Source organism: Erpetoichthys calabaricus, chromosome 5 (assembly GCF_900747795.2).
Source record: "Erpetoichthys calabaricus chromosome 5, fErpCal1.3, whole genome shotgun sequence".
Classification (NCBI taxonomy): Eukaryota; Metazoa; Chordata; class Cladistia; order Polypteriformes; family Polypteridae; genus Erpetoichthys; species Erpetoichthys calabaricus.
Window position 1 is genome coordinate 113,998,598 of NC_041398.2, and position 27,882 is coordinate 114,026,479.

At 36.7% G+C, this 27,882-nt stretch overlaps 1 protein-coding gene across 1 annotated transcript in view; it reads right to left on the bottom strand.

The window, feature by feature from the left end:
* Positions 1-6,307, bottom strand: part of klhl5 (kelch-like family member 5) — a 119,585-nt gene extending 113,278 nt beyond the window's left edge. The window contains 1 exon segment of the mRNA XM_028801974.2: positions 5,759-6,307. Coding sequence (XP_028657807.2) covers positions 5,759-6,186 — 428 coding nt within the window. The 5' untranslated portion in view covers positions 6,187-6,307.
* Positions 6,308-27,882: the final 21,575 nt, after the last annotated feature.

Here is a 27,882-nt window from a genome sequence, read left to right on the forward strand (position 1 = left end):
GGACAAATGAATACTTAGAAGCATTGTTTCATTTTTGGTAGCACCACAATGCTTCTTCCTTCTTCAACCAGGGTTCCAAAGCAAGTACTACAGAGATATCAATACATACTCAAGAGAGAAGTCACATTAACATAAATATGGACCAAAGAAAACTTTTTCCTCCAAAAGCTCTGGGTCAAGTTGAGTGGAGATATGTTAGGAAGAGTTAATACTAAAATTGTGAGCACACCAACCATTATTAAAAAAATGTGCTAAAAAATGATTCTCCCTGCATCCTTGGAAGGTTTTAGAAACTGGTTGAACTAGTTGTGCATATGGCAAAAGAACAAGAGAAGACCCACATGTTAACTAAAGGAAACTGTGATGGAAATTAAACTCCCTTTGTTAGTGAAACAGTGCTAAAGACCCCAACTCTGCAAGGATGCAAGCTGAAACAGGAAGCTTAATAACATGACACAAGGTGAAGAGACAACCATGGCTATTAAAATCTTTTGTTAGGCAAACTATTAGTAGTACCTACCTAAAGGGATCAAGTTTGAGGTGTAATATCGATATGGAATTGCATTTTTCGGGTAAAACAGTGAGACAGCAATCATCTATCCACCCTGAAAGAAATTGTGGCAAACTACACTGCGATTGTCACAAAACAAGTTAGAAGGGATAATAAGATTGCACTTCAAATGCTAAATAACTCTTTGTTTTTGAAAACTTACTGGTTTCGATAATGAGACAAGTGAAGTTCTTGCACAAGGCAACATTACTTTTGATGGAAAACAGAATAGGGCACAGAGAAATCAGATTTCATGCAGCGTCATAACTGGGAAGACAATAATTTAATAACAAATCTCAGGACATGTAGCCAGAATTGTGTTCAGAAAATGGAGCGGTAAGTCATGAGCCAAAAAGTGTACATGAGACATAAATCGTAATCAGAGAGGCAAAAAAAAAATGTCATAATCAACAAATTGAAAAACTAACAATATAAAATGATACATCATTTTTTTCTTTCATAAAACAAAGTCTTGAATAATTAGGTCAAGGTGGCACCAGAATTTTAAAGCATTGTGCTAGTGACATCATGACATGTAAAATTGGGGAACTGCCTAACACCAATGGGGCCTCACGTCTTAGTATCCAGTCTCCAGCAAGGTGGCGTCATAAGACAAAACAGTCTGAGCTGCTGGTGAACGTGTATTGTTTTTAACCATGTTAACAACACGAGGAAGAAAAAGGAAACTCTGAAAACCAAACTCAAATGATTTTTAAAGGCCAATGTACTTTAGGAAAATTATAATTCATAGACGAGATTAATGAAACAAGGAGATGTAAATTGATTGAGGAATCATAATTATCAAAAATTACGGACAGTTTTTTAGGACCCAATAGTCAATTCACAGCTCCTTAAAAATGTAATTACAGTTTTAAAAGGACTGGTTACTGTGCCTTCTTTCAGATGCCTGTTCTGTAGAATGTTCACTGTTTTCAGTCTATAAATGCAAATAAGTGTCTCATGTAATGCCTCCTCGAGCAATTCAACTGACCAAAATCAAACTGGTGAAATCTGACAACAGTGCCTGAAACAAAACAAAAGAAAGAAAACACTTTCATGTCTCGGAAAAAAAAGAGCTGGTCAAGGTCAAAACACACAATGTGTTAAGCACTGAATGACATTGCCAATTCAGCTGCACCTACCTTTGTATTTTTAAATGACACTGATGATGGGATGTATCTAGCCCCAGTGGAGAAATAAACAAAATAAACATGCCTCAAAGGCCCAACCTATGAATAGTAATCTTATGAGTATCACCTCATTTTCACAAATGTATGCTAATATACCATTTAGCACCAACTCTCACTGACTGAAGCAATTTGCAGGCAGCAGCATCACTGATACCATTTTAGATTCTTCGCAACTTAATACAGCTAACATTTTAACTATTTAATGTTTTAAATTTCTAAGAGTTTTGCCATATTAGAGGATTACAGGGTTCATATATTTTATTTGTTGGCCTATACTTTAGTTGATACTTTTACTGAAATTTCACCTTTTGTTGATGTAAGGACTGAAGTCAAGATAAATCTTGTGCCTTTTATCACTTTTAATATGATCTTGTAACCAAAACATGTAGTTAAAAAAAAAGATTCACTTTAAGGCAAAATCATATTAAAAAATTGCATCAACAAAACTAAAAATTCAATCAAAATTTGGACTCAGGAGTTTCTTATTGAAATTCAGAAGCTCACAAACGCCTGAAACATCATCAACTGCCATTCCATGCCTTTCATTCTTCCATCCATTTTCCGAGTCATCTTAATCCCGTTTAGGGCTTCACAGGACCATAATTTATCCCTGCAGCAATGGCCAAAATGAGCACATTCATTCAATGTCTATTTTTTGTTAAGAGTGACATTATACAGAGATTTGACCAATTAGATGGATAACGGTATATCTACAGTAAGTAGTGCCATGGTAAACGTTTCTCAGTGTAAGTGATCTTGACACAAATTACACAAACAGCAGCATTTTTTTATATCCTAAAGTAGGCTCACTGAATTGAATAATTAAAAGTAAATATGTGAGAGTAAAAATAATTATTCACCGTATGTATGTCTTAATTTATTGAAACGTAACAAATATCTAAAATTATTGTTTATTAACGTCAAATTCTAATCGATAAAGTGCACAGAGATTATTTATTTCAATTTCTAAATATCACATTAAAGACATATAATCTGCATATTTATTCTTTACACAAATTATGCTCCACTCATACATGTTTGTATCACAGTAGGTCTTCATCAGACACAGCACTCTTAATCATGTGCCCCAATTCAGGGGGCCACCGCTAAGAAAATTCGTCAAGGTAACTAATTCAAAAGTATGCAAATACAACACTCGGTCTCTGTTACTCATCTTTAATACTATGTACAGTATTTGTCTACAATTTAATGTGAAATGTCAGATTTGGTACTTATTCCTGCTGCACAGCAAATGATGACATGGAATAACTAAAATTTGAGCAGTTAATCAGGTACCCATTAAGCACAAGCTTGCTATAAAATGAGTGGAGCAGGTAGAATAAACATCCATCAATTTATCCATCTGTCCAGCCCAATTCAAGGTCTCTGTGGGAAGCTGGCGTCTATCCAGTTAGAATGAACATAAAGGATGAAAAATGACATGAATCACAATTTGAGAATTTTGTAGGGAGCAATTTCATGTCAATTATACATTTTAACATTTTATATTTTAGTAAATCCATTGATTCATGCAGTGCCCAGTATATGCTCCTGGATGCCAGAATCCTTTTTGGCAGCTTTTGTTATATGATTTTACTGATATCTAATTTTTATTTTCACATAAGAATGTCACATTTGATTTTTTTAATGAATGTTTTGGCAGTAGAGTAAGCCATGACAGTGAAACACCTTTATATATGGATTTGGAACAAAGCCAAGTGAGAAAATACATAACATTTTCAAATCCACTTAACTCATTTCAGTGTTATCATAGGGCTAGAATTATCAGTAGGACCTTTCCCAGGCAGGTCACCAGTCCTTCCGCTATCCTCTTGTCAGTGCTATATTGGCCTAATTCAATAAAGGGCCTGCAAATACACACACTCATTCACACTGGGGCAAATTAATGTAAAACACACATCATTGAGGCTGTGGGAGGAAAACTGAACTACATAGAGGATAGCCCATGTTGACATGGAGGGTGCACAGTCCACACAGGCAAAGACCGGGTCTGTGATGCTGGATCTATAAGGCAGCGATGCTAGCCACTGTACAACCACACTGCCCAAAGGAGGAGACAGTTGCAGGAATTATTGATAACATTTCTGGTTTCAAATATTGTCCCACAATTCCATACTCTATAAAATTCAACAGAATTTTGCACTGGCACTTAAATTGAAAAAAATGGAAAAAATGATGTGCAAGGAAGGAGTTATAAAAATAATCTAATGAGCCTTTTCAACTGAAAGGAGAATGATTTGATACCACTTTAAAAATACTAGGGTACTGCAACTATCACAACAACATATTTGAATAAAACAGAATAAATTAGATTTCTAAATCAAATCTATATGCAGTGTTACACATTGCAGATTAGAACAGCTTTCAGATTCAAAGTTGTCCAAAAATGAGTCGAATGGTATTAGTATAGAGGGATACTTGATGATAAACTATTGACTGTATTTAAAAAAAAAAAGAAGTTACAAAAGTTCTCAAAAAAACATTTTTACATTTATTTAAACTTTGAGCACAATAGGTCTGTTACTATAAAATTGATTAAACCAATCAATAAGTTTAGAGAGGACAGTAATAACAAATGTGTAAATGTACTGACTGCATAGGGCAGCAGTAGCTGTTTTTTAAGAAAGGAACCAGGATATATAGCAAAGTTGGGGAAAGCAAGCTAAATCATAACCAGGAGAGCAGGAATCAAATAAACTAAGCATCAGTACATAAGACAAAACATTGCGTTGAAATACTGGAACAAAAAGATTGAAAGCCAGAATACTACATGTACTGTAATTGGGCCAAAATGACAGAGAAAAGATTTTGAAATCAAGGAGCCTTTCAGTGAACAAACAGAATGTTGAGTCTTTTTATTTGAATTCAAACTCAGACAATCAGAAAGTAAATGACGTTGACCTTTACACCTTTCACCTGGTGATGTCACAGGCTGCACACTTTGTGTTGAGCTTACTTGACCATGGTTTAGTAACTATCAACAAAAAAGTCTAATAATGGCGGTGCTCATAAAAATACAAGATGATGAAGCTGGATGGCACAAACAATGTGGCAACTGGAGTCCAAAACAAAAAACTTAAAATGATGGATAGATTTGTACAGCCTCAGGAACCATTTAGAAAAATTGGAAACAAGAGTCATATCATGCCAATGAAAAGACAATATGCTAGAAAGAGAAAGCCACTCACAACTCCACTTTCATATACTCGTAGTATTGATGATTTAGCCATATTAACCTTTTCCTTACATTACTATCTTCTCACTTTTTATCTCTAATTGTCAAAATGTTTGGTCTGAAAACAACATGTTTTCATATCCAGACTCAATGAAAAGCCTAGTGCTTTTATCCTCATTTTGTTTTCTGTTTAGGTATGCAGTTATTCATTATGTGCAACTGCATAACCATGATATTTTCTATAATTGCCACTTACACAAGATGATCACAGACGTGTAATTCAAGGGTATACATAATGCCCAATAAGTTCCCTAGTGGATTGCCTTTACACCAAATTCACTTATATTTTCATTCTACAGTACATTATGATCAGTCGCATGCTTTAATGTTTAAGTCGCCCCTTACGGTTGAGAGTAGTAACGATTCCAGGCTATCATTCTTAAGTTTGCTCATTGTCCAAATATTTGCTTGCTACATTCTCATGTAAAGTGCACCCAATAAAACAAATTTATCCATTTCACAAAAATATATGCCTAATATGTTTTATGTTGAATTCTTTAAAGGTAGGTTTAATTTAAATACTGTATAGTCTGGGTAGTTAGTTTAAAACAGCACTCATTTGAATATATTAAATTTAAATGTGTGTGTATATATATATATTTTCCAGAAATTGAAGGGTGCAGGTGCACACATGGTTTAGAAGTGTAATTAACACACAAGTTTCCCCTTGCAGTTTTAACACCAGTAATTTAAGTTCCAAGACAGTATTTACAAAAAAAAAATCCTTTTCTTTTGCCAATTCAAGAGACTAAAAAAACTAACCTGCAAGAACTGGTGTCCGATTCGTTCTCTTCCTCACTCCCTCCTGCTTCGTCGGCTTCGTTCCCATCCAGTGCACGTGCTCCCTCACAGGCCTCCGTTACTTTAAATGTAGAGGGGTCAGGGGGATACGAGGTCGGCCAAAAGGGTGAACTCAAGCAGTCATCAGGTCGGGATAAGCGAGGCCAGCCAATTGATGCCAAGGGGACAGGTAGATTCCCCTGGTCCAAAAACTTTCTGCTGCTGTTGCTGCTTCCGCTGCTGTTGTTACTGTTGTCAGAGGGACTCCCCACTGCCCCAGTATTGCAAAACTCCCCTAATTGTTGGCTTTCTCCTGCACTGGCTGGAGGGGGGGACGTGGGATGGCTGAACCACCTCCATCTAATTCGCAGGATCTGCTTCACATCAAAGTCCTTTCTGGAGCCTGACATGGCTCCACTAAGACCAACAGTAGTGTAGACAAGAGTACTAACTGTACTGGAAAAGACTTGTTCTGCACATAAGCAAATGTTCACACTACAATTCTTTCTCTCTCTCTCTCTCTCTCTCCCTCCCTCCCTCCCTCCCTCCCTCACACACACACACACACACACACACACTCTCTCTCTCTCTCTCTCTCTTTCCCTCACTCACACATTCACTGCATCCCTGCCTGCCTACCTCTTGGAGGGTGATAGGAAAAAAAGAAAAGCAAACCACAAATTGCTTTTACATGAAATGAAAAAGAAAAGGGTGTTTTTTTTTTTAATCCAGTGGCATCAAGCTTTAAAGTAAATGAAGGAGAAAATACAATCATTCAGATACTCTAATGCAGAGTCCTGGGCGTGCTGCTGTCCTCGATCAAGATCAGGACCTTATCCACGCTGCGCTCTGGTATAAAGAGCACTTTCTGTTGCCTTGCTCTTCATCCTTTGACCATCAGCGTTCACATACACTGACAGCATTCATTAAGCCCTTTCAAACGGCAACCACCACCCCCTCCTCCTAAACCACAAATGACAGAGACAGACAGCAGCTCTGATGCAGCATCTCAACACAGCCTTTGCTGCTTGCATTAACCCTGTAAATGCCACAAGGGAGAAGCCTGCTACACAGAAATCACTACAGTAGTTTTTGTAGCCTCGGACATAGCCTTAATAAAGATGTTGATGGAATGGCAAACAACTGAGGATATACAAAATGGGATTATTTCTGGGTAGGGAAACATTTTTTTTTAACTTGGTATCACTGAGGAAAATACAGAATAGGAAAGAGTGCAAAAAATACAACGTATCGAGCACTCATTTATAAGGATATAAACGTAAAAATAGGCACAGTGCTGAAAAAAGACTATGTCTGAGCATAAAAATAAGCACAGCCTTTCATCAAAACAAGTTACCACAGAAATCACATTGACGGAGTTAGTACTGTACATTATAACTGATAGTATTCATTTATTGAATGCCTCTTTTTCTGCAATTAAACAAGTAACAGAAACAAAATTGTTATATAAAGTGATCCAAAAAATGGTTTGGCTGAATTGGAGATCTTTCTTGTAATCTTTTAATTCAAATACTATTTTCTGTTAAATGTATTATTTTGAATATATGTCTTAAAATGAATGCAGGAAAAAAGAAACACACACAAGTAATTTAGGCTAATTAAAGACAAGGGTGATACAAAACTTTCAGCTGTGCAATGTGAGAAGAGCATTGATCTGAGTCAGGAGTAAAGCTGATACTGCAATGGAATGGCTTCACCAGTACAAAACAAGGCAGATACGAGAAACCTGAAATTAAGTGCAATGTGAATACAAAGCATGTTCAAAGAAGAGACTCAATGGGCAATGTCCACTAGTGTACATTTAAATACTGTATAAGCTAACATGTTTCCCCCCTTACAGAAGAAGTCTGATTCAGAGTCTATCTGAATTAATGATAGGATTCATAATACTCCCAAACCTGTTTCATTCAATTCAGAGTTATAGAGGGGTTAGAGTTTGGCTCAATGCAGGAAGCAATCCTGGATATGGCATGATGTTTAGCCACGAATAAAATCAATGGTAGTTTAAAAATAATTAAAAGTACTATAACATTTTTCTGTGAGAAACTTGTCAAGCTTATCATCGTCAAACTTATTAAGATTATATAAATACACTCAGCTTACATATATACCATAGATGGGACGCTGTTACAGTTGTTAACTAAATTAAAAATTTTACACTGATAGATTTCAGATCCTCCAGTCAGTCAAAACCAGAGGTAGATGTTTATAATAATAAAGAACTCCATTGCACTGCCTATGGCTGATGGTAGGTCTTGCAGTATATAAAGTATTAAATATTGTAGATGTTATCATACAGATGTATTTATTTGGCATTTTTCAAGCATTTGCACCAAAATAATTATTATTCTGCTTCATGGTGTGTTGTTTCAGTCCAATTAATGCATGCACTTATCTACAATGGAAGCTGATGATTTTGACTGCATGATTGGCCAATGCTTGGTCACTGATTTATTTGTAAGAGATGAGCATGCATGTTGTGACAATTGCAGTTTCAAATTTTAATATATAAGTCAATTCCACAAACAAGCAAGCAACGAACATTTAACAGATGTGCTAACTGGTCCAGTTTTGAATAGACAGTGAAGAGTTCAACAATACAATAGGTCATGATTGAGTTCAGCTGCTTATGTTAATCTGAGAGTATAAAATGGTGGTAATCAATAAGCTCATAGCAGAGGCTGTAGGTGCTAACAGAATGGGAAACCCTTTTGCAAAAGTCTCCATTCTCGTATAGCATGTCCAATAATATTTATCTAATAAAATAAATAGTGCAAACACAACTACAAAGTAATGTGCAATCATTATGGTCAAGGCTGTCATGTCTTCAAAATCTCTGTTCCTCATTTATCTCATTTCTTTACTCTAAAATATCCTGAATTTTTTATTTATTTATATATTTCACTATCCTTCCAAGTAGGACATGAAGTTAAACATCGCTTCACCTCTACCCCAGTAACTGGTAGTTTTCTTTTTGGAAACATTTTTATCAGAGGCACAATGCTACTCTTAAGTATGTTCTTAACTTATTCAATGGCTTACCTTTTCTCACAATCTGTAGCACATATATTTGAGTACCTTATACAAATAGCTCATTCACATTTCTGAATAATTTGTTAGTTTTATGCATATTTATTTTGTACATTATTTAGCGTAATCACACTGCAAAGCCTCTTAACAAACTTGCTATATTTTTGTTTATTCTTGAAGCCACTTCACCTAAATATATCTGCTTTCAATTCTTTTAACATGTGAAAAGTAAAGTTGGTCAAGGTACTGGAAAATATAATAAAAGTATCAAAAGCTCTGCACTGCACCAAAATAATGCAACATTTATAAAAACCCTGACGGCTTTCCTCTAGCGGGTTCACATCGCATCCCTCGATGCATATGCATTACAGTGGTAGCTTCCTATGAGACCAGTTTCCCAGCCTCCTCAGCAACAATAAGAACCTCATCTGACAAAGTACAACACAGTTACTAATCTGAAAGTAATACAAATTCTATGTCACAATAATACTTTATTTACAAATGGAAAAGCAAGATATTTTATATTAGCCTTCTGATGTTTTTCTAAAGTTACATATTAATTTATGCTCCAGTTTCTGTCTTTATTTTTAATTTTTGCTCTTGAATGCCTTGCACTTTGTTTTAATTCCATACAGAGAACAAAAAGGATGATTATATTTGGAGTGCATCAAAAATTCGTTCTGTTAGCTCTTATTGCTCATCCTCTTACATTTATCAAGCAGAGGTGATTCTGGTAAGGTACAATTGCTACAAAACCAGTATTCTGCCTCTTATTCTGCTTTACTATATTGAAATCTTCCTCCTATATTTTACTTTTGATTAAACTTTCCGCAGCACAGATCAATTGGTTATCTGGCCCCAATACTGAAGGGTGGAAATCAGTGATGAAGCCGGTTCAGAAAAAGATGGTTGGAACCCAGTACACTGACCCTGCTCTTGGTGTCCATCCATCCATTTTCCAACCCGCTGAATCCGAACACAGGGTCACGGGGGTCTGCTGGAGCCAATCCCTGCCAACACAGGGCACAAGGCAGGGAACCAATCCTGGGCAGGGTGCCAACCCACCGCAGGACACACACAAACACACCCACACACCAAGCACACACTAGGGCCAATTTAGAATCACCAATCCACCTAACCTGCATGTCTTTGGACTGTGGGAGGAAACTGGAGCGCCCGGAGGAAACCCACGCAGACACGGGGAGAACATGCAAACTCCACGCAGGGAGGACCCGGGAAGCGAACCCGGGTCTCCTAACTGCGAGGCAGCTCTTGGTGTCTGATTTTTTCATTTATTTAAAATTTATTACTTCGCTTTCTTCCCGATTAAGCCTGCTCACAGATAAGGCCACTCTCTTGGGTAGCTCATTCAAATTCATTCTGCTTCATACATTTCCTTACTGGGCTGGGTTAATTTATGGGTAGAGAGAATGGGCACCAATGGGCGGAGTGTTCATGTTTTTGCTTGTTTTAATTCTTCTTAAAACTTATTTTATTGTTTGGCCTAATTTTGTATTTGAAATATAAATTGATTCAAATCAGATTTTATTTGTCACATACAAATTATACATACAGTACAATATGATGCCAAAAGGTTTCTTCTCAACTCCAATGACTGTGCCTTTAAGAAGAATACAAAGGGAAATAACAAAAATACAAAAATATTCAAAAATCATTAACAGAATCATACAGTAAATATGTGATAAATAACAAAATAAATAAATGATGAAACAAATTTGATCTCAAAAAATATTTAAGAAGAAAAAAGAACATCCAAGCTCTAAGTGAAACTTAAAATATTGGTAAGATAATGATTTGCTTTGAAAGACAAATGAACAGATATTACGTCTTTGAAAGAAGAAAGAAAACTCAGCAACACAGAGGTGGAAAAATCAGAATGAACACGAGGAGAAAATACAAATTCAGCATGGAGTTGAAAGCATTAGTAAGTTATATACTTCACTTATACATCCCAATGCAGGTATAAATTGGAAATCCTTTACAGTGACATCCACAATTAAGGTGCTGTATAAAATATGAATGCAACAGCCCATTATTCAAAGCAAACAATTTTTTCTTTACGTAGTATAAAAACAAAAAATCAGCATGTACAACAAAAAACGAAAAATGCAGTGAGGATGAAATATTTATTTAAAAGGTTGTCTTGGTTACCTTCTCTTTAGACATGCAAACTAAGTACAAGCAAAAGAAAATGACTGAGTCATCAGCAGTGACGTCAAAAGATTAAAGCACAGGGCACTGTCACTCTACCTCAGTGGTGATTGTAATAGAACAGTATGACAATCTTATAAAGCTGACTTTTCTTGTAATGCCCATGTATTTATTTGTGGCATCCAGGAGCCTCTTGAACTCACAACCATTGATAGTCATAGACCGAAATGAGCCGGGAAAATGAGGACACACACATGCAGCAAAGGGTAAGTGCAAAAAAAGTGACATGCCCTCTTATTAAAAACAATTAAAAACTAGAATTCAAAAATGCAGTGCAGTTCTTCTTCTTCTTCGAATAAATAAATAATCCACTAAAATCAGTGAAATCTGTGCAGAGGTTAAAACAGTCCATATAAATAATCCATAAAATGAAGTTAAAATTCCAGAGACAGTTCTTCTCTTCCTTAAAAACATGAGCCCCAGTGCTTTTACTTTTTACTTTTTTTTTTACTTTTTACTTTTTTTGCTTTTTACTTTTATTTTACTTTAGTAATCATTACTTGTACAGTACATCAGAGAATGTTATGTTATCCTCCTAATGCTCAATTCACTCATATATTTCTGGAAACAGCTGGGCTTAAAAATAGCAAAAAGTAAATTTTAAAAGGAAGAAATAAAATACTATGTTTTAAGAAAAATATAAAAAGATTCTTTAGAAAGTGTCTAATCAGGGGGTATAAAGCTCTTGAACTATTAAGGATGTATAATAAATACTTAAAGTGGATGTAGGAAAAGGGCAAAAACTAAACTGCATCTGTTATGCTCTGTGCCATTAGGTTGAACTGTGATCTGGTAAAGTGCTTTTTGATAGTGCCCATTATGCAAATTATGAATATTAGTACGCCAAATAAAAATGACTGATGGAGTGAGCTGTGTAGGAAAAACAGAAACTACACGATGAAAATGCAAACTTACGTTCAACATATGTACATTTTGTGAAATGTTAACATAGTACTGTATACACATACTGTTACACTTAATATATATGACAATTCTCAACAATAACCTGAGTCAGCTGTGATCTTGGATTCTGAAAAAGCATCATCTTTGTTTGAATCAGGTCACTGTATAAAATTTTAATTTTCAGTGTACCAATTTTAAACACTTGCTAAACAATATTTTCTTCCTCAGATGTTTAGATAAATACTGAGTCGAGACAAAGCTACAGTGTACAGCATCGTCAGATTTCTGTCAATTGTGCCTGCTTTATCTTGCATAATAGTGTTTGATTAATCTACGCTGTCAGAGGATGAAGGGGAGAATAGCATCATAAGGAACGCTGAACTGCCTTTTTCTTGAATGTTTTAAAAAAAACTGCCAGGCATTTTCTTTGCAAGTCAGGCATTAAAAGTTGTGCATGGAGGGTCTTGAAAGTGGTTATTAAATAGCCCACAACTCAATGGCAACACGGATAACTTATAATTTCAGCAAAATTTTAATTTTAAACATCCAGCCTGGGGCTTCTTAAATATTAACGTCCTGCATGGTATACAGGACACCAACTGCATAGGGCAGTTTCCATTTTCTTCTATTTAAAGAAGCAAGCAATATCACTTTTCATTTCAGCTGTATCAAAATGTGCTTAGCGAACTTTTTAGGAAAACCTCCATCCACATTGAAAAATGTTCATCAAATAAATCAATAATGTGCATTCACAAGATGATGAGTAAACAGTAGTAAAACATCAAGCAGCACGTCAGCATAATATTTCTACCTTCAAAACAGAACCTGACTGCAGTGCCTTTTGCTGGATGACTTTTAAAATAATAAAGAGCTAGACCATAATCCATACAAATCAATAAGTGCTATTACTAGCAGCCCAGCTTGGGAAAACAACTGCATTTCCCATCCTCATCTGATGCTGCAGCTGTCATGCTTGTGGCATAGGAGGATCAAATATTCTATATTTGTCATGAAGCACTACTTCTAAACACAGTTCATTACTAAGGCTGCAATTTTCTGTTAATAGACTACAATGAATAAACACTATTCAAGTTGTTTCTTTATCGCTACAATTATGAGACAAACTTGGGGGTCTAATGCTGCTTTTTCCACAATAACTCAGAATGATATGGTAGCAGTTTCCTTTTGAGTTCAACTAAATTTTCTCCCTGGATTCAACGATAAAACTTACTTTTTGCCCAGTATGTTATGCAGATACCTTGCTATCCTAGAAGTGCCTTCAGTGAAGTCATTGTAATACTCTGGTCACTTATCTTTTTCAGCCTGTGTCACCATGCGGGTAACAACACCACAGTCAAAGCATTATTCCTCTATGCACTATCTTTAGGCACTTGAATTTTGCTAGCTTTGGTTTGTGCAATATTTGCTTTTTGTACATAATAGAGTAAATATTGCACAGAACAATAATGCAATCATTAACTTCATATAATCATCATGGATTTTAATAATCATTAATAACTAAAAAATCTGTATGGAGAACAAAAAATGAAAAAGGCAAAGAGTAAAACATATATACAAAAGGTTAGGCATAATATGCGAAATAAGAGCAGAAGGAAATGACAGAGTTATTAGCAGTAATGTCAAAAGATAAAGCGCAGATCATTCTCTTCCTTCTACTTCAGTGGTAGTGGGAAAGGAAAAAAAATGCTGTAACCTTTGACAGTCTTATACAGGTGACTTTTCTTGCAATTACAATCACTTTTCAAAATCAACAGATTATTTATGAAAGCAAAAAACATCTACCAATAGCTGTGTCATACGATCAAATGAACGTTCTATAAGACAAAATGCTCTGAAGAAAGGATAATGCACTGAGTAAGACGTGGACAATTCCAAGTGGCAAGAAATGGAACTGTCAGGGGAGAATGGACTATTGCCAAAAAATATGGACAAAGTGCGAACACTAATGTCAGCGGGTGGGGTGTGTGGTGAACGGCTAATGGGGGTTAGAGGATGGTGTTGGAAATTGTGAAGAATGCACCGTCTTAAAATAATCCATCAGCGATGTCTATTTCGTGCGTCGCTTAAGATCCTTAAGGGTCTTGGTGTATTGGAGCATGGAAGAGGCAAATTGGCGTTTAACCTTGGGGTGATGCGATTGATGATGGGATCAACATCCTCGATGTTTCTAACCAGTCTCTACATTCCTCAGTCTTGCTGATGTAACAAACTATTGATTTGTTAAGACCAAACTCATGGTTGACAGTGGCTGCTGATATTCAGGCACAAGGTTTATCTAACAGCTTTATTTTCTCTCTAAGCTGCATCACAGACTTAGCAAGCTTGGGCTTAGAGCACAATGGACTTGAACTATTGTTTTAAGACATAATTGCAACACGAAACTTGATTTTTTTTAAGCAAAAACAATGAAAATGTGCAATGAATGCACAAGGCGCTCTTAATCTAAAATGGTGGGGTGAATAAGACTGGTGAAGCATCTGATAGGATAAAAGCTGCTTCCTGACTCAATAAACGAGCCATCTCAGTTCACAGATTTGCACTCTGGTAACTGTTAGAAGCTAGCTACAAACTTGTGACAATCAGAATTACAATGGCTCTCAGAAGCAGTCCTTTAATCAGTTTGAGCTAACAAGAGGCTCTCAGTCTTGGCCAAAAGCAGATACTGTTTCTTAAAACTTCAAGCCAAGCACTTCCTGGGCATGTCATTGAGCTCTCTCACTCAGCCTAAACTTTGCTGTAAAGCTCCACCACACCACACTCCACACCTCCACAGTGCAAATCCTGCCAACTACGCTAACTTTATTGTTGTGGACTTACACCACAAGCCACCTCAGTTCACAGATTTGCACTGTGGTAACTGATGGTGGGTAGACATAAACCCAAAACATATTATTAAAAACGGCACTCAGAAGCAGTCTCTTGTCAGCCCGGTTTAATAGGTGAATCCCAGCCTCAGCTGAGCAGATACTGCGTCTGAACACTGTGAGCGAAGAGCTTTATGGTGAAGTCAGCTAAGCTCTTTCTCACTCAGCCCCTACTGTATGGCACAGCCCCAACACACTACAAAGCATCTCAGTTTGCAGATTTACACTGTCGCGAACTGCTGGAGGTCAACTGCAAATGTGCAAAGTCTTGCTCAGAATACTGCGAGCAGAGAGCTTCCTGGTAATGTCAGCTGAGCTCATGCTTTCTCTTTCTTAGCCTCCACCTTTTCTGTGCAGCACTGCCACTACACTCCGCTTATCTATAGTGAAAATCCAAATGTATTATTGAGGCCTCACGCCACAATGCATCTCAGTTTGCATATTTGCACTGTGGTGAACTGCCGGAAGTTAGCCATGATCCTGCAACATCTTGCTCGAACTATGAGTAGAGTGTTTCCTGGTGATTACGGTTGATCAGCAAGTTTCGGCAAAGCATTATTTTTAGCAAATTTACTACATTCACATTAACCATTGTTCATCAAATTAGTTACTGATAATGCAGCCAGTTTAGCAGAACTTTTTTCCCCAGTGCCCCATAATGCTTTGCGAGGACAGTGAGACATCCCCTGAAGCTGGAACAGCCAACACTGGATGGGTATATAATGCTGATCATTGGCATCACAGACTCTGTGGGACTTAGTTTGTGGTAGAACAGAGAAGTAAAATAATGCAGGTTCTCAAAATTTTATTTTTATGAAACATATACAGCATAAGCCTTGCGCCCTGTGCTGGCTGGGATTGGCTCCAGCAGACCCCCGTGACCCTGTGTTAGGATATAGCGGGTTGGATAATGACTGACTGACATATACAGCATAAAAAACCAAGTTATTTCTGCTTGTCACCAAATGCATAGGTCGATCTTCGGGTTCCATGTCAGCAAAAGAGAAGAAGGTGCCTGCCCTATGCATGCATAATTAGCCATGTGGAGATAAAAAACAAACCTTGAAGGAGACTGACATATAAAAAAACACAGGAGACTCTATGAAATAATAACAACAACAAAGATTTGTTAATATTTACAAGATGTTTGTTTCTATCTTTTTGATAGAAGAATTAAGCATCAGTACAGACAGTTTGGACAGCCTTCAGCCTGACTTCAAAAAATAGAACAAGCTAGCAGCTTCAATCACAACATGCCAGTTTGAATTTTCTACCTTTAAAAGACCTACATATTTTTTCTATCTTTTGAATATGATTTTGGCATTTCTGCATTGTTTTGATGAAATATATGATTGTGCATCTCTGACAGAGTTCTTTCTTCTTTGATCTCACTGTGGTGCAGTGGTTGGCACTGCTGCTGCACAGTTCAGTATAATAATCGGTCCATTATAGTCGGCAGATGTTTCTCTAGCCCTCAGGAACATTTTTAAAGATGATTGCACCATTATAATCCAGTTAAACCTAGTTCAGTTAGTACTTCCCCACTGACTTGAATGTATTTTGTTGAGTTTGGCAATATTTGCGAACACTTTGATTTCTCTGAACTCAAGGCGAAGCGAACATTGTGGAGTTTGCTTATCACTACTGGTGATGTTAGCGGAGTTGTCTCTCTCTCTCATCTGTGTAGCACAGTGTATTGCTGTAGATACACACCATAACGCATCTTAGTTTACAGATTTCCCAAGTGTATTGCTGTGGACACACACCACAATGCATCTCCGTTTGCAGATTTGCACTGTGAACAGGATTTGTATTGTGGACAGGTGGAACGTAGTGGTGGTGTTGTGCAGATAAGGGGGGTTGAAAGAAAGTAGTTCACCTGACGTCACCAGGAAGTCAGTCAGTCAGTCAGTCTATCTATTTATCTAAGGAAAAGACTTCAGACATATTTTACCATCACTAAATTCTATCAAACTCTCACTAAGTAAACACCTTTATCCCAAAGTTTTCATTATACAATTGTTTGCTGTAATTATTGATCTTCAAATTTCTTGGGCAAAACAGCCCCATTTGCCAAATGACCCATCATCAGACCCTGTGTAATCATTTATTATCAGATGTCAGTTTGCGGTCATAGGAATGAGAGCATGTATTGGATTGAACTGGAAAAGGCAAATAATTCAGTCATTATTTATTACTAGTTAACCCCTTGTAATGTCCTACTACAATTCTATAGAAAAAAGATCTTAATAGAAAATGACAATACTGACAAGTCATCATGTGTATGGAGTGCATTCTTTAGTATCTTAAAACATGTCATCTAGTGGGTGGTTTGTTAATCATTCAGCTATAAAATTCAAAACACTTGCCATGGGACACTGTTTTCGCTGCAGCTGAGTATTTCCTTAGCATGCTTATGAAAATTCATGGCAACATCTGTCATAGTGGGCATAAAGCCAAACATCAGATGAGAACACAAAGTTTTTGTGGGTAAGGCAATGAACTAGAAGTAGAATAATAATACACAACATTGCTTTTTGGAGAAAGACCTAGTTAAGTAGTAGGCTATAAATGTAATGATAACAAGTGAAGGTTTCATGAATAAGTTTAGCAGTTGAATGAGGAAAAAAATGTAAAAACTATGATGAACCTTAATCATACCTAAATTATTTGCACTTCTCAAAATAAATGATTGTTTCCTTCATTGTAGAAACACTAAGCATTTTTAGGCAATGAAAATACATGGCGCTGTGCAGCATGCTAAGAATTTGTTGGACAAGTTAAGCTGATGTTCACACCAGCTATTATCAGCTGTAGCCTTTATTTACATAACCTTAGAGAGTTATGGACCATTGCTGTGCATACTCATGACTGCCAGTTATCTAGTATGACATTCCCAGTGACCAGTGTCAACTCTTGCACAGACAAGAGCTCTCCCCTATGACTTAAAATGTGAGTTGCAGAATGCTATGGCTAAATCACTGAGGATGTCACACTACACAACTGGAAATTACTCAGTAAGATTTTGTAAATGAAAGCTATCTCTCTATAAAGACACGCCCTACTTACAATCTATCAAATAGGACAATAGGCAGCAAAACATTCAGTCTTGTGAAGGATTTGAGCACACACAGATCCAGGGCTCTCAGCGCATATAAAGTATATAAGGTACATTATAAATTAAATGTCGACATCTAAGCGAAGAAGAAAGCAGCGCGGAGATAAGAGACTCAAATGCGTTGGACAGAAAAAAGAACAAAAAAGAATAATCGAGGTGCAAATTGGGAAAAAAAAGAAAAGTAATAATCAGCCCGGAACAAGTGGAAATGAAAAAAAAAGCATGTCCAGTCCGGCTCAGAATTAAAAGACAATGAGTAAAAGAAAGTAGAACTTCATAAAGACGTTTACAAACGTTGACGCTAAACACATGCAGAGCAGGTTAGAGACTATGAAACCAGTGAAATTAGAAAGGCTCAAAAAAAAAAAAAAACACTGCACTATACGCATGTGGAGAAAGTTAAAGGATATGAAAGTAGGAAAATTAGAAAATATAAAAAAAGAAAGTAAAGAATGCAGTAGCGCAAACAAACAAACTGCCTCATTTAACTATGCACCAGTCTAACTTTGGTTTTGCACAATAATTACTACACTATTGCACCTTAACACTTAATTCTACTTTATTCACATAATTGTACTTATTTATTATGTTCTACTATACTGTTACCTTTCAATCTATGATTTTTTGTTAATCTAACTGATATTCTTCTAACTTTGCACAGTTTTTGATAAGCAGATCAGGATGCATTTCACTGCGTGTTGTCCTGTATAACTATGCATGTGACAAATAAAGAATCTTGAGAATTCAAAAACGGAGTTTACCACACATGCATTTATTGGTTACTTTGTTCATGTACTGTATATATATTTAGCTGTCTGCTTATTTAAAAAGCTACATTTACCCCGGAGTCAAAAACGTTCTGTCTAGCCCTTGTACAAAAACCTAGACAAAAGCTGGGGTATCACCTTGGTAACCCCATGTACTTTGGAACTGTGAGAGGAAAATAGCACGACTTACAGACAGGAGTCCAATGCAGAACTCCACTTACTTTTTTACTTTGTAAAAAAAAAAAAAAACTATTAACTGCTGATGATGTAGATCGTTTGTCTGTGCTGAAAATTCAAACAGAGAAACCTGTCCTGACCTCATTAAAAAGATTCAGCATATTGGGACTCGCAAGATTACAAATATTGTTTTTACAGAAGTTCTGAAATAAAAGTGAAACTAATGAAATAGCAACAATTCAAAGAAAAAAAATCTTAAAAGTGTGTATCCGGAAAACCAAACATGGGGGTTGGCGAGCGAAGCCCCCTAGTACTATAATAAAAAAATCTTGGGACGAGATGTGACTTTTTGAGAGACTCCGCGAGACTGAGACATTTAACATGAGATTCTTTCAAGTCACACCATACTTACAACCTTTGGAAGCAAGTCCCGCGAGACGGTGACTTTTGACATTAGATTCTTTCAAGTCACGCCCTACTTACAAACATTTTCAAACAAGACCACGGTCATCTAACCTCTCAGTCGTGTGAATGCTTTTTTCAGATACACTTCCTGTGTTCTCTGTTATCAGGACAATAATTTTATATGTTCTAGATGACACGTCAACAACTAAGCGAAGAACAAAGAGCAGGGACAAACATTCAAAAAAGTCGGTAATTTATTTGAGATAAAGAAACTAAATTCACTCATGGGCAGTTATACATTGCGTTGTCACGATGTAAGTCAAAACACAGAATCAAAATTCAATGCGATCTTGAATAAATGTTAATTCCAAATATTGTTTTTACTGAAGTTTTAAAGTAAAAGTGAAAATAATGAATATGTAACAATTTCCATGAAAATAACAATCTCTTTAAATTGTATATCTGGTTAACCAAACCCGGGGGGTGGGCAAGCGAAGCAAGCAGAGGTCAGAGCCCCCTAGTCTTGAAATAAAGAAATTAATTAATTTCAAGGCTTAAATGATTCCATTTTGTCAGCCCGAGGAATTATTAATTTTAATGAGGAGGCATTCATCCACTTATCAATTTATCATTGTACATTTTTAATCCATATTGGCTTCTTTCCTGATATTTTCAGGCAAATAGCAGAATCAATCCTGGAGATGGTGTGTCTGTTGGATAATCGTTCTGTACAAGTCAATTAAAAGACATTGCGTGCATTGCATAAAACAAACGATCTGTAGTAAAAAATATAATTCGGCATCATACAGCTGTATTTATTAAGTAGAAATTGGAGAAAAGAACAGGGAAGACTATATCTAGTTATGACAGAAATATACAGTAATCCCTCCTCCATCGCGGGGGTTGCGCTCCAGAGCCACCCGCGAAATAAGAAAATCCGCGAAGTAGAAACCATATGTTTATATGGTTATTTTTATATTGTCATGCTTGGGTCACAGATTTGCGCAGAAACACAGGAGGTTGTAGAGAGACAGGAACGTTATTCAAACACTGCAAACAAACATTTGTCTCTTTTTCAAAAGTTTAAACTGTGCTCCATGACAAGACAGAGATGACGGTTCTGTCTCACAATTAAAAGAATGCAAACATACCTTCCTTTTCAAAGGAGTGCGCGTCAGGAGCACTGAATGTCAGAAAGTGAGAGAAAACCAAACAAATCAATAGGGCTGTTTGCCTTTTAAGTATGCGAAGCACCGCCGGTACAAAGCTGTTGAAGGCGGCAGCTCACACCCCCTCCGTCAGGAGCAGGGAGGGAGAGAGAGAGAGAGGAAAACAGTCAAAAATCAATACGTGCCCTTCGAGCTTTTAAGTATGCATGTCGCTTCACGAAGCAGCTGCACACAGAAGGTAGCAACACTCTCAGCATTTTTAGACGAGCGTCCGTATCGTCTAGGTGTGCGAACAGCCCCCCTGCTCAATCCCCCTACGTCAGGATCAGAGAGAGTCAGCGCAAGAGAGAGAAACAAAAGTTGGGTAGCTTCTCAGCCATCTGCCAATAGCGTCCCTTGTATGAAATCAACTGAGGAAGCATGTACCAGAAATTAAAAGACCCATTGTCCTCAGAAATCCGCGAACCAGCAAAAAATCTGCAATATATTTAAATATGCTTACATATAAAATCCGCGATAGAGTGAAGCCGCGAAAGGCGAAGCGCGATATAGCGAGGGATCACTGTAATATGTTTTCACAAACACACACACATAAACATCAGATAAATTTACACCAATATAAGCAAATTGTATTTTTGGATGAACCTATCAGAATACTGAATGCAGTATTCAATTGCAGTCAACAAAGTTGGTAGAGAATAAAAAAAAAGGTTGTTCATGCAATCAACAAAATATCACTCTGCAAAATTACATATACTACGGTATATTTCCCAGCAAGCAATCATTATTATTATTTGCCTTATATACCCAAGAATACAACACAAATTATCAAATAATAAGAAGGATCAAAAGATTGTTGAAAATTAAAGCAAATCACAAGGAAACATCTAGACATTGGCAAAAGAATGGCATCAAGTCACAAAAAAATGAACTGCATGAGGAGTCGATTGACATTTAGAACTAATAGAGTGCAGCATAGTCAACCTCTGAGCTCACGTTAAAAGAATTAAATAAGAAGTGAGATAAAAAAGATGGGTTTTCAGACGTGATTTGAATGTTACGTTCCATGCAGTCTAACAGATTGACTTTGGGAGCTTACTGCATTGAGTACAAGCAGCAAAGGTGACTGACTGCTCACTTAGTATTGTGCAGCATCACTCTGGAACTGTGGAATCCATTTTTATATGGGAGAAGCAGTGATTGCAGCTATTCTGATTTTGTAAATGAGTAGATGACTTCTGGAGATGACTCTTAATTGCGCTTGAACTTGAGGGATTTAGTTTTGTGCTCAGTCAGAGTTAGGTTTTCATTATGCTCCTCTGTAAACCTATGGAAAAATGAGTAATCCTGCTGAAATGTAAGTAGTTGTTTTACTTCATATAAAATACAGACTTAAGGGCACACCTATTCTAAGCTTTGTAAATGACAGAATGAAGTCCTGAATGTGCAGGTGGTATGAAAGTCTAATCTCCTGTTAAGAATTACTTCATGGCTATGTGCAGCAGCAATAGCATTAAGTTGGCAGGATCACAAATTCTGTGAGAAGCAATTCAACTTCTGTTCCTGATCTGAAGGTGAGACATGCAACAGAAAAATGTAATTTATTAGTGCTTAGGTGTAAGACATTCATGCACTTTTGTCATTGAGGCAGTGAAGTTTTTGTGCATCCAGGAGTGATTGCCATGTAGAGCGGATTTTCAAAAGCATATTATATTAAAGGTTAAGGACACACATCACAGACACTGGCAATCACCATTACAACAAGTAATTCTTGCTGATCAGCAAAAGCAGCGTGCAGATGGTCGATAGAAGGGACATTCAAAAGAGATAATTAGTTTCAGAACAAATAAAAACAATAATTCTAGCTTTACAAAGTTGTATTGTACAATAAGGAACGCTGCAGAGTAGCACATTCAACTAGGGATTTTGAAAATGTACATATTTCTGAACGTGGGTGTTTATTCAGAAATCTTCATAGTCTGTTATGCAGTTAGAGACAGCACAGACTGACATGGTCAAGGAACAAAGATAATTATTCTGAATTCATAATGAATCTAACAGTATATCAGCTGAAGGAACACTTACCGGATTTGTCAAAATGTTGTAAACAAATCTAACTTCAAGTCTGTCATGTGTACAATGAAATTCTTAGAAGTCACCTCAGAACAGTGACAGTATATATGACAGTAATACAATACCAACAAAAACGCAACAGCATACACAGGAATAAAACATACTGTATACTGTACAGTATATACCATATAACTATTTACAATATATGTACAAGGACAGGCACTGAAATTTGTTACTATTGTGGTGAACGGCCAGCATTTCAGTCCGGTCGGAACAACAACATTTATTTATATAGCACATTTTCATACAAAAAAGTAGCTCAAAGTGGACGTCCCTCCATGGAAGAAAACAGACTTTTCAGGACACTACATCCCCCGGAACACTAGATGGCAGCTCCCCTGGATAGAAATGGCTCCTCGGATTCCCGCAGGGCAGCATGGGACATGGAGTCTGTATCCTCAGCCCTGTTGGGTGCCGTGGGTGCCACCAGGGGGAGCTCACAAAGAACCAGGGGGATATTACGAGGACATCAACCCGGAAGTGCTTCGGGGTCACGAGGACAGAAGCCCGCAGTACTTCCGGGAGGCTTGATAAAGGAAGATGAGATGGTGACCCAGAGAAGAAATACTTCTGGGTCACGAAGTATAAAAGGACTATGGGAAACCCCAGCAGACCGAGCCAGAGTTGGGTGGGAGTGTGAGGGAGCTGCTGGGAGTTGGAGGATTGTTGTATTGATGATTATTGTGCTTATTATTGTTTATTGAGAATTGTGGAAGATGCAGTGTTTTGGACACTTTATTGAAGAAATTATTATTAAAATCTTCTTGGTGTTTTACACGTGTGTCTGGGACGTCTGTCTGGTGGGTTCAACGGGGCAACAGCGAACCCTAGCGTCCACACTATGTAAATCTTTGTTGAAAATTTTGCTATTTTAAAAATGGTATTAAAAAACTATTAATATTAAAATTGTTAAATGTTATCTTACAAGTAGCACTACTAAAACTGTTGTAAATTTGCAATAAAGTATTAATGTTAAACAACATTTGGACTAACTCTGTATTACTAATAATGCATTAGATTTCCATACTACCTGTGGTCTAGCTCTTTGCTAATTTTTTGGCTCTGTCTGTCTATCTATCCATTTTATAGCGTCTTTTCCATTTATATACCTTCTGTATCAAGGATGGACTTTTAGACTGTTGAGTAATTATTTGATGGATCTGCTTTCATATTGTAATGGACTATTTTAATGGCAGTTTTGTAGTGATAAGGCATGCACTAGATAAAAATCAAAACTAACTTTCAGTTACTGTATAGTAAGAAGTATAATAACAAGTTGCTTGTTTGCTCTGCTTATTAAATAACAACAACGATTTATTTCTTGTATATCCCCAAATCACAAAAGGAATATTGCAATGGGCTTTAACAGGCCCTGTTTTTTGACAGACTCCCAGCCTTGACTCCCTAAGAAGACAAGAAAAAAATTCCAAAAAAAACCCCTTATAGGTAAAAAAAAAAAATGCAGGAAATATTGGGAAAGGCAAATCAGAGAGAGACCCCCTCCCCCCTTCCAGGTAGGTTGGTAGTGCAATGAGTGTCAAAGGGGTAAATACAATACAATATGCAAAACAGAACCCAAGTAATCCACTTAACAGAGTTAGATAACTAATCTTTCATTGCCACCTTAGGAAAACAATAGCAATAGTACAAACTACAAGGCAAATGCAGGAATAGATTATACTATACACAACTATCACGTATGAGGATACAGACTTGTTCAGAGTTCCTTAGACTTTGGACAACAATCCCCCATACTGGCCATTCCACAACTGAGTCAGTGCTGGGTCAGCCAATCTGATGAAAGGACCCTTCTACCCAATAATTTCCAGTGCTCTTTTATCAGAGATGACTTTTCCATAGGCAGGCAAACAACTTGGCAGTAGAGCAGTGGCATCAATTATCACATTAGAATACTGAAAAACAGATATGTAAACATATAAACAGGTAAGAACCAATTAAAAAACTGAACTTCTGGTCAACTGAACAGTCACATTTAACCACAAGTTGAGGTCTGCAAAAGATGAAAGACACATTTTACACAAGCCCAGAGGCACATGTAGAACAGTGATTGGCAGTGAACACAGATTGTGCCCAGCCAGGATTGGTTCAATCACATGAGGCCTGCAAATGAATGGGGTGCTGGCCCCTACACTATGACACCCCATTGGTCCAAGGGATACCGTAAGGAAGCACAAAATCAGCATATAGGTCCAGCTAGTTGCTCTAGGTCTCTCTCTTTTGATAGATTCCATTCAGAGAACACCCTGGGTCAAAGACTGATCAGCTCAGAAGAGCAATGCGAGATTAAAAGAGTAGTCCTTTTAAAAGACCCTTTAGGTACACTGGGTGTGTAGACTTCTAGCAAGAAGAGTTGATACCCATCCAGGCTGTAATGTTATAAGCTGCCTTTGCTTCTGCTTTAGGGACATTAAAAGTGTTATTTGACATTGTTAAAATAAAGATTTGAACCCATTTCTTTGTTCGCTTTGAACTCATTCTGATAATCTGTCTGGAGCCCAGAGAATAGAAAAGGGAGGAAGTATTTTAACCATAGATGTAATCAACAGTAGTTCATCCTGACAGTGACCACATGTGGAGCTGCATCTAGGCAACAAGCTAGTAAATGTGACTTAACAGAACAAGAGTCACAGGTTGGGGTTGACACAGAAAAGTCCTAAGGAGAGAATAGGGTCATCGTTAAACCCTTCCATGACAAAACACCTTTCATCACAAGACACACAAAGGCAAACTGTCATATTCAGATGGAGCCAGTTTAGAGTTCAATTAACGTCTTTGGGATGTGAAAAGAAATATCCAGAGAAAACCAGCACACACCTGGAAAAATGTGCAGTCTCCACTTACACAGTGACAGGAGTGTGATTCAACCGTAATCTCATGTTGTTGATTCCTGGTAAGAACTGTGCTGCCCAAAATATTAATTAAAAGATACAATCTATAGAAAGATATGTGACACTTGAAAGAATTATGTTAATAAATAGACCAATCTAATGAAACTGCAGTGTATGGAACCTTTCATCTGTAGTAAAATGGGCACTTCAGCTATAATCACAAATAAACACTTAAAACTGTTTGACAAAAGGCATTCTAGAACATTTGGCCATGAATATACCTTGAGCCTTAGATTACATGAAATCAGCGATTCACTGAAAGGAACAGATGTTGCCTTCACAGTAAGGGACAGACGGCACATGCTTGCAAGTATTAGATAAATACTTGCAAGAAAACAGTTGTAAGGACTAAATGAGTTTAACCCTGAACATGAAAGTGTCATAACAAATTTGATGAAGGGTTAAGAAATTAGTTAACATTAGTTATGAAAATAAGAAAAACTTATCTGTATATAATGTCTGGACTTAGATATTTCGGTTTTATTAAAAAATATTTTCATTATAGTCCATTAATAAGCCATGTAATAGCATTTCTTAACATGTTACATATTAAACATACATAATGGTTTAATATTTTGAACATCTTTTTATGTATTTCATGCGCTGACAATATATTGTTTTCTACAAGTTCTTTAACTTTTCTTTTGTTAAATTTTCAATTAATTAATTAAAGGTTTTAGAAGTAATAGAATGCATTGTGTACATAACTTGTGTCTGCTAGGTTTTGACAAATGTATTCCGAGATTTTTCAGTTAAAGAAGACAAATATTTTGAGGTTAGATAAGTAAAACAGAAGTTTCAACGTAAGACGGGTATACTAACTAATCATGGAACAGGAGACTGGTGATGTGTTTCATGTTGATTAGCACAAGCAAATAAGAATTTCACTATACTCGGGACACGTGAGACGTGTATCTTGTGGACATGTGACAACAAAGATCCTTCTGTTTCTTGCATCTATAAATACAATATCATTGTGATAAACTAATTTCTGCATAATTGGAAGTACAGTAAATTGATCACAACTCAAAATATTTGAAATGTTCTTTAAGTCTTAGGAGTGATCTTTCAGTCCATAAAAAAAATCTTGTCAACAAAAGCAATTGATTATATTGATGACAATAAATAACATATCTCATGATATTCCCAGGTTTTAAATTTTAGTAATTTAGATGATGAAGTTCAGTTTCAGCATTTCAGAATTAAAAGATATGATAATGACTGAAATCTCAGCTTGATTGTTTTAACTTCTATATTGTATATTAGGACATAAAACATTTGCCGGCTAATTCTTTATTTGGCAATAGCATCATGCTGCAGCTGTTTCAAGCAGCTGTACATATCTTTGTCCAACAAGTGAAAACTGTGTGGATGCTCCCAGGGTGATCAGCTGCTAGAGGGAAACAAACCTTTACAGCTATTGCCAAGCAAATGCAAAAAATACTGAACAATTTTTACAATCTTCATCTAATGAAACATCGACACCAATAGATATACATGCACAATGTTTCAGCTAAGATTACTCAGTTAAAAAATATTTACAACACACTTAGAACATCAAGAAATTATACTTCTTAATCTTTCCCAATTTTGTTGCATTTGTGTGTGTAAGCCAACATTTTTTTTGTGAATAGTTACGAAAGAAGGCTTGATGCATTGCTAAAAGTTATGATACACTGTATGTATAGGTAGGTCACACCTCTCCTCCCTTCTGATTCTTCTGGATCTGCTGTTATATCTAAAGTTGAAGATGGGTTTCTCATCAAAGTTGAGAAGTGTTAGATTCTGAAAAAGGCTGAAATACTATACAGTGGTGTGAAAAACTATTTGCCCCCTTCCTGATTTCTTATTCTTTTGCATGTTTGTCACACAAAATGTTTCTGATCATCAAACACATTTAACCATTAGTCAAATATAACACAAGTAAACACAAAATGCAGTTTGTAAATGGTGGTTTTTATTATTTAGGGAGAAAAAAAAATCCAAACCTACATGGCCCTGTGTGAAAAAGTAATTGCCCCCTGAACCTAATAACTGGTTGGGCCACCCTTAGCAGCAATAACTGCAATCAAGCATTTGCGATAACTTGCAATGAGTCTTTTACAGCGCTCTGGAGGAATTTTGGCCCACTCATCTTTGCAAAATTGTTGTAATTCAGCTTTATTTGAGGGTTTTCTAGCATGAACCGCCTTTTTAAGGTCATGCCATAGCATCTCAATTGGATTCAGGTCAGGACTTTGACTAGGCCACTCCAAAGTCTTCATTTTGTTTTTCTTCAGCCATTCAGAGGTGGATTTGCTGGTGTGTTTTGGGTCATTGTCCTGTTGCAGCACCCAAGATCGCTTCAGCTTGAGTTG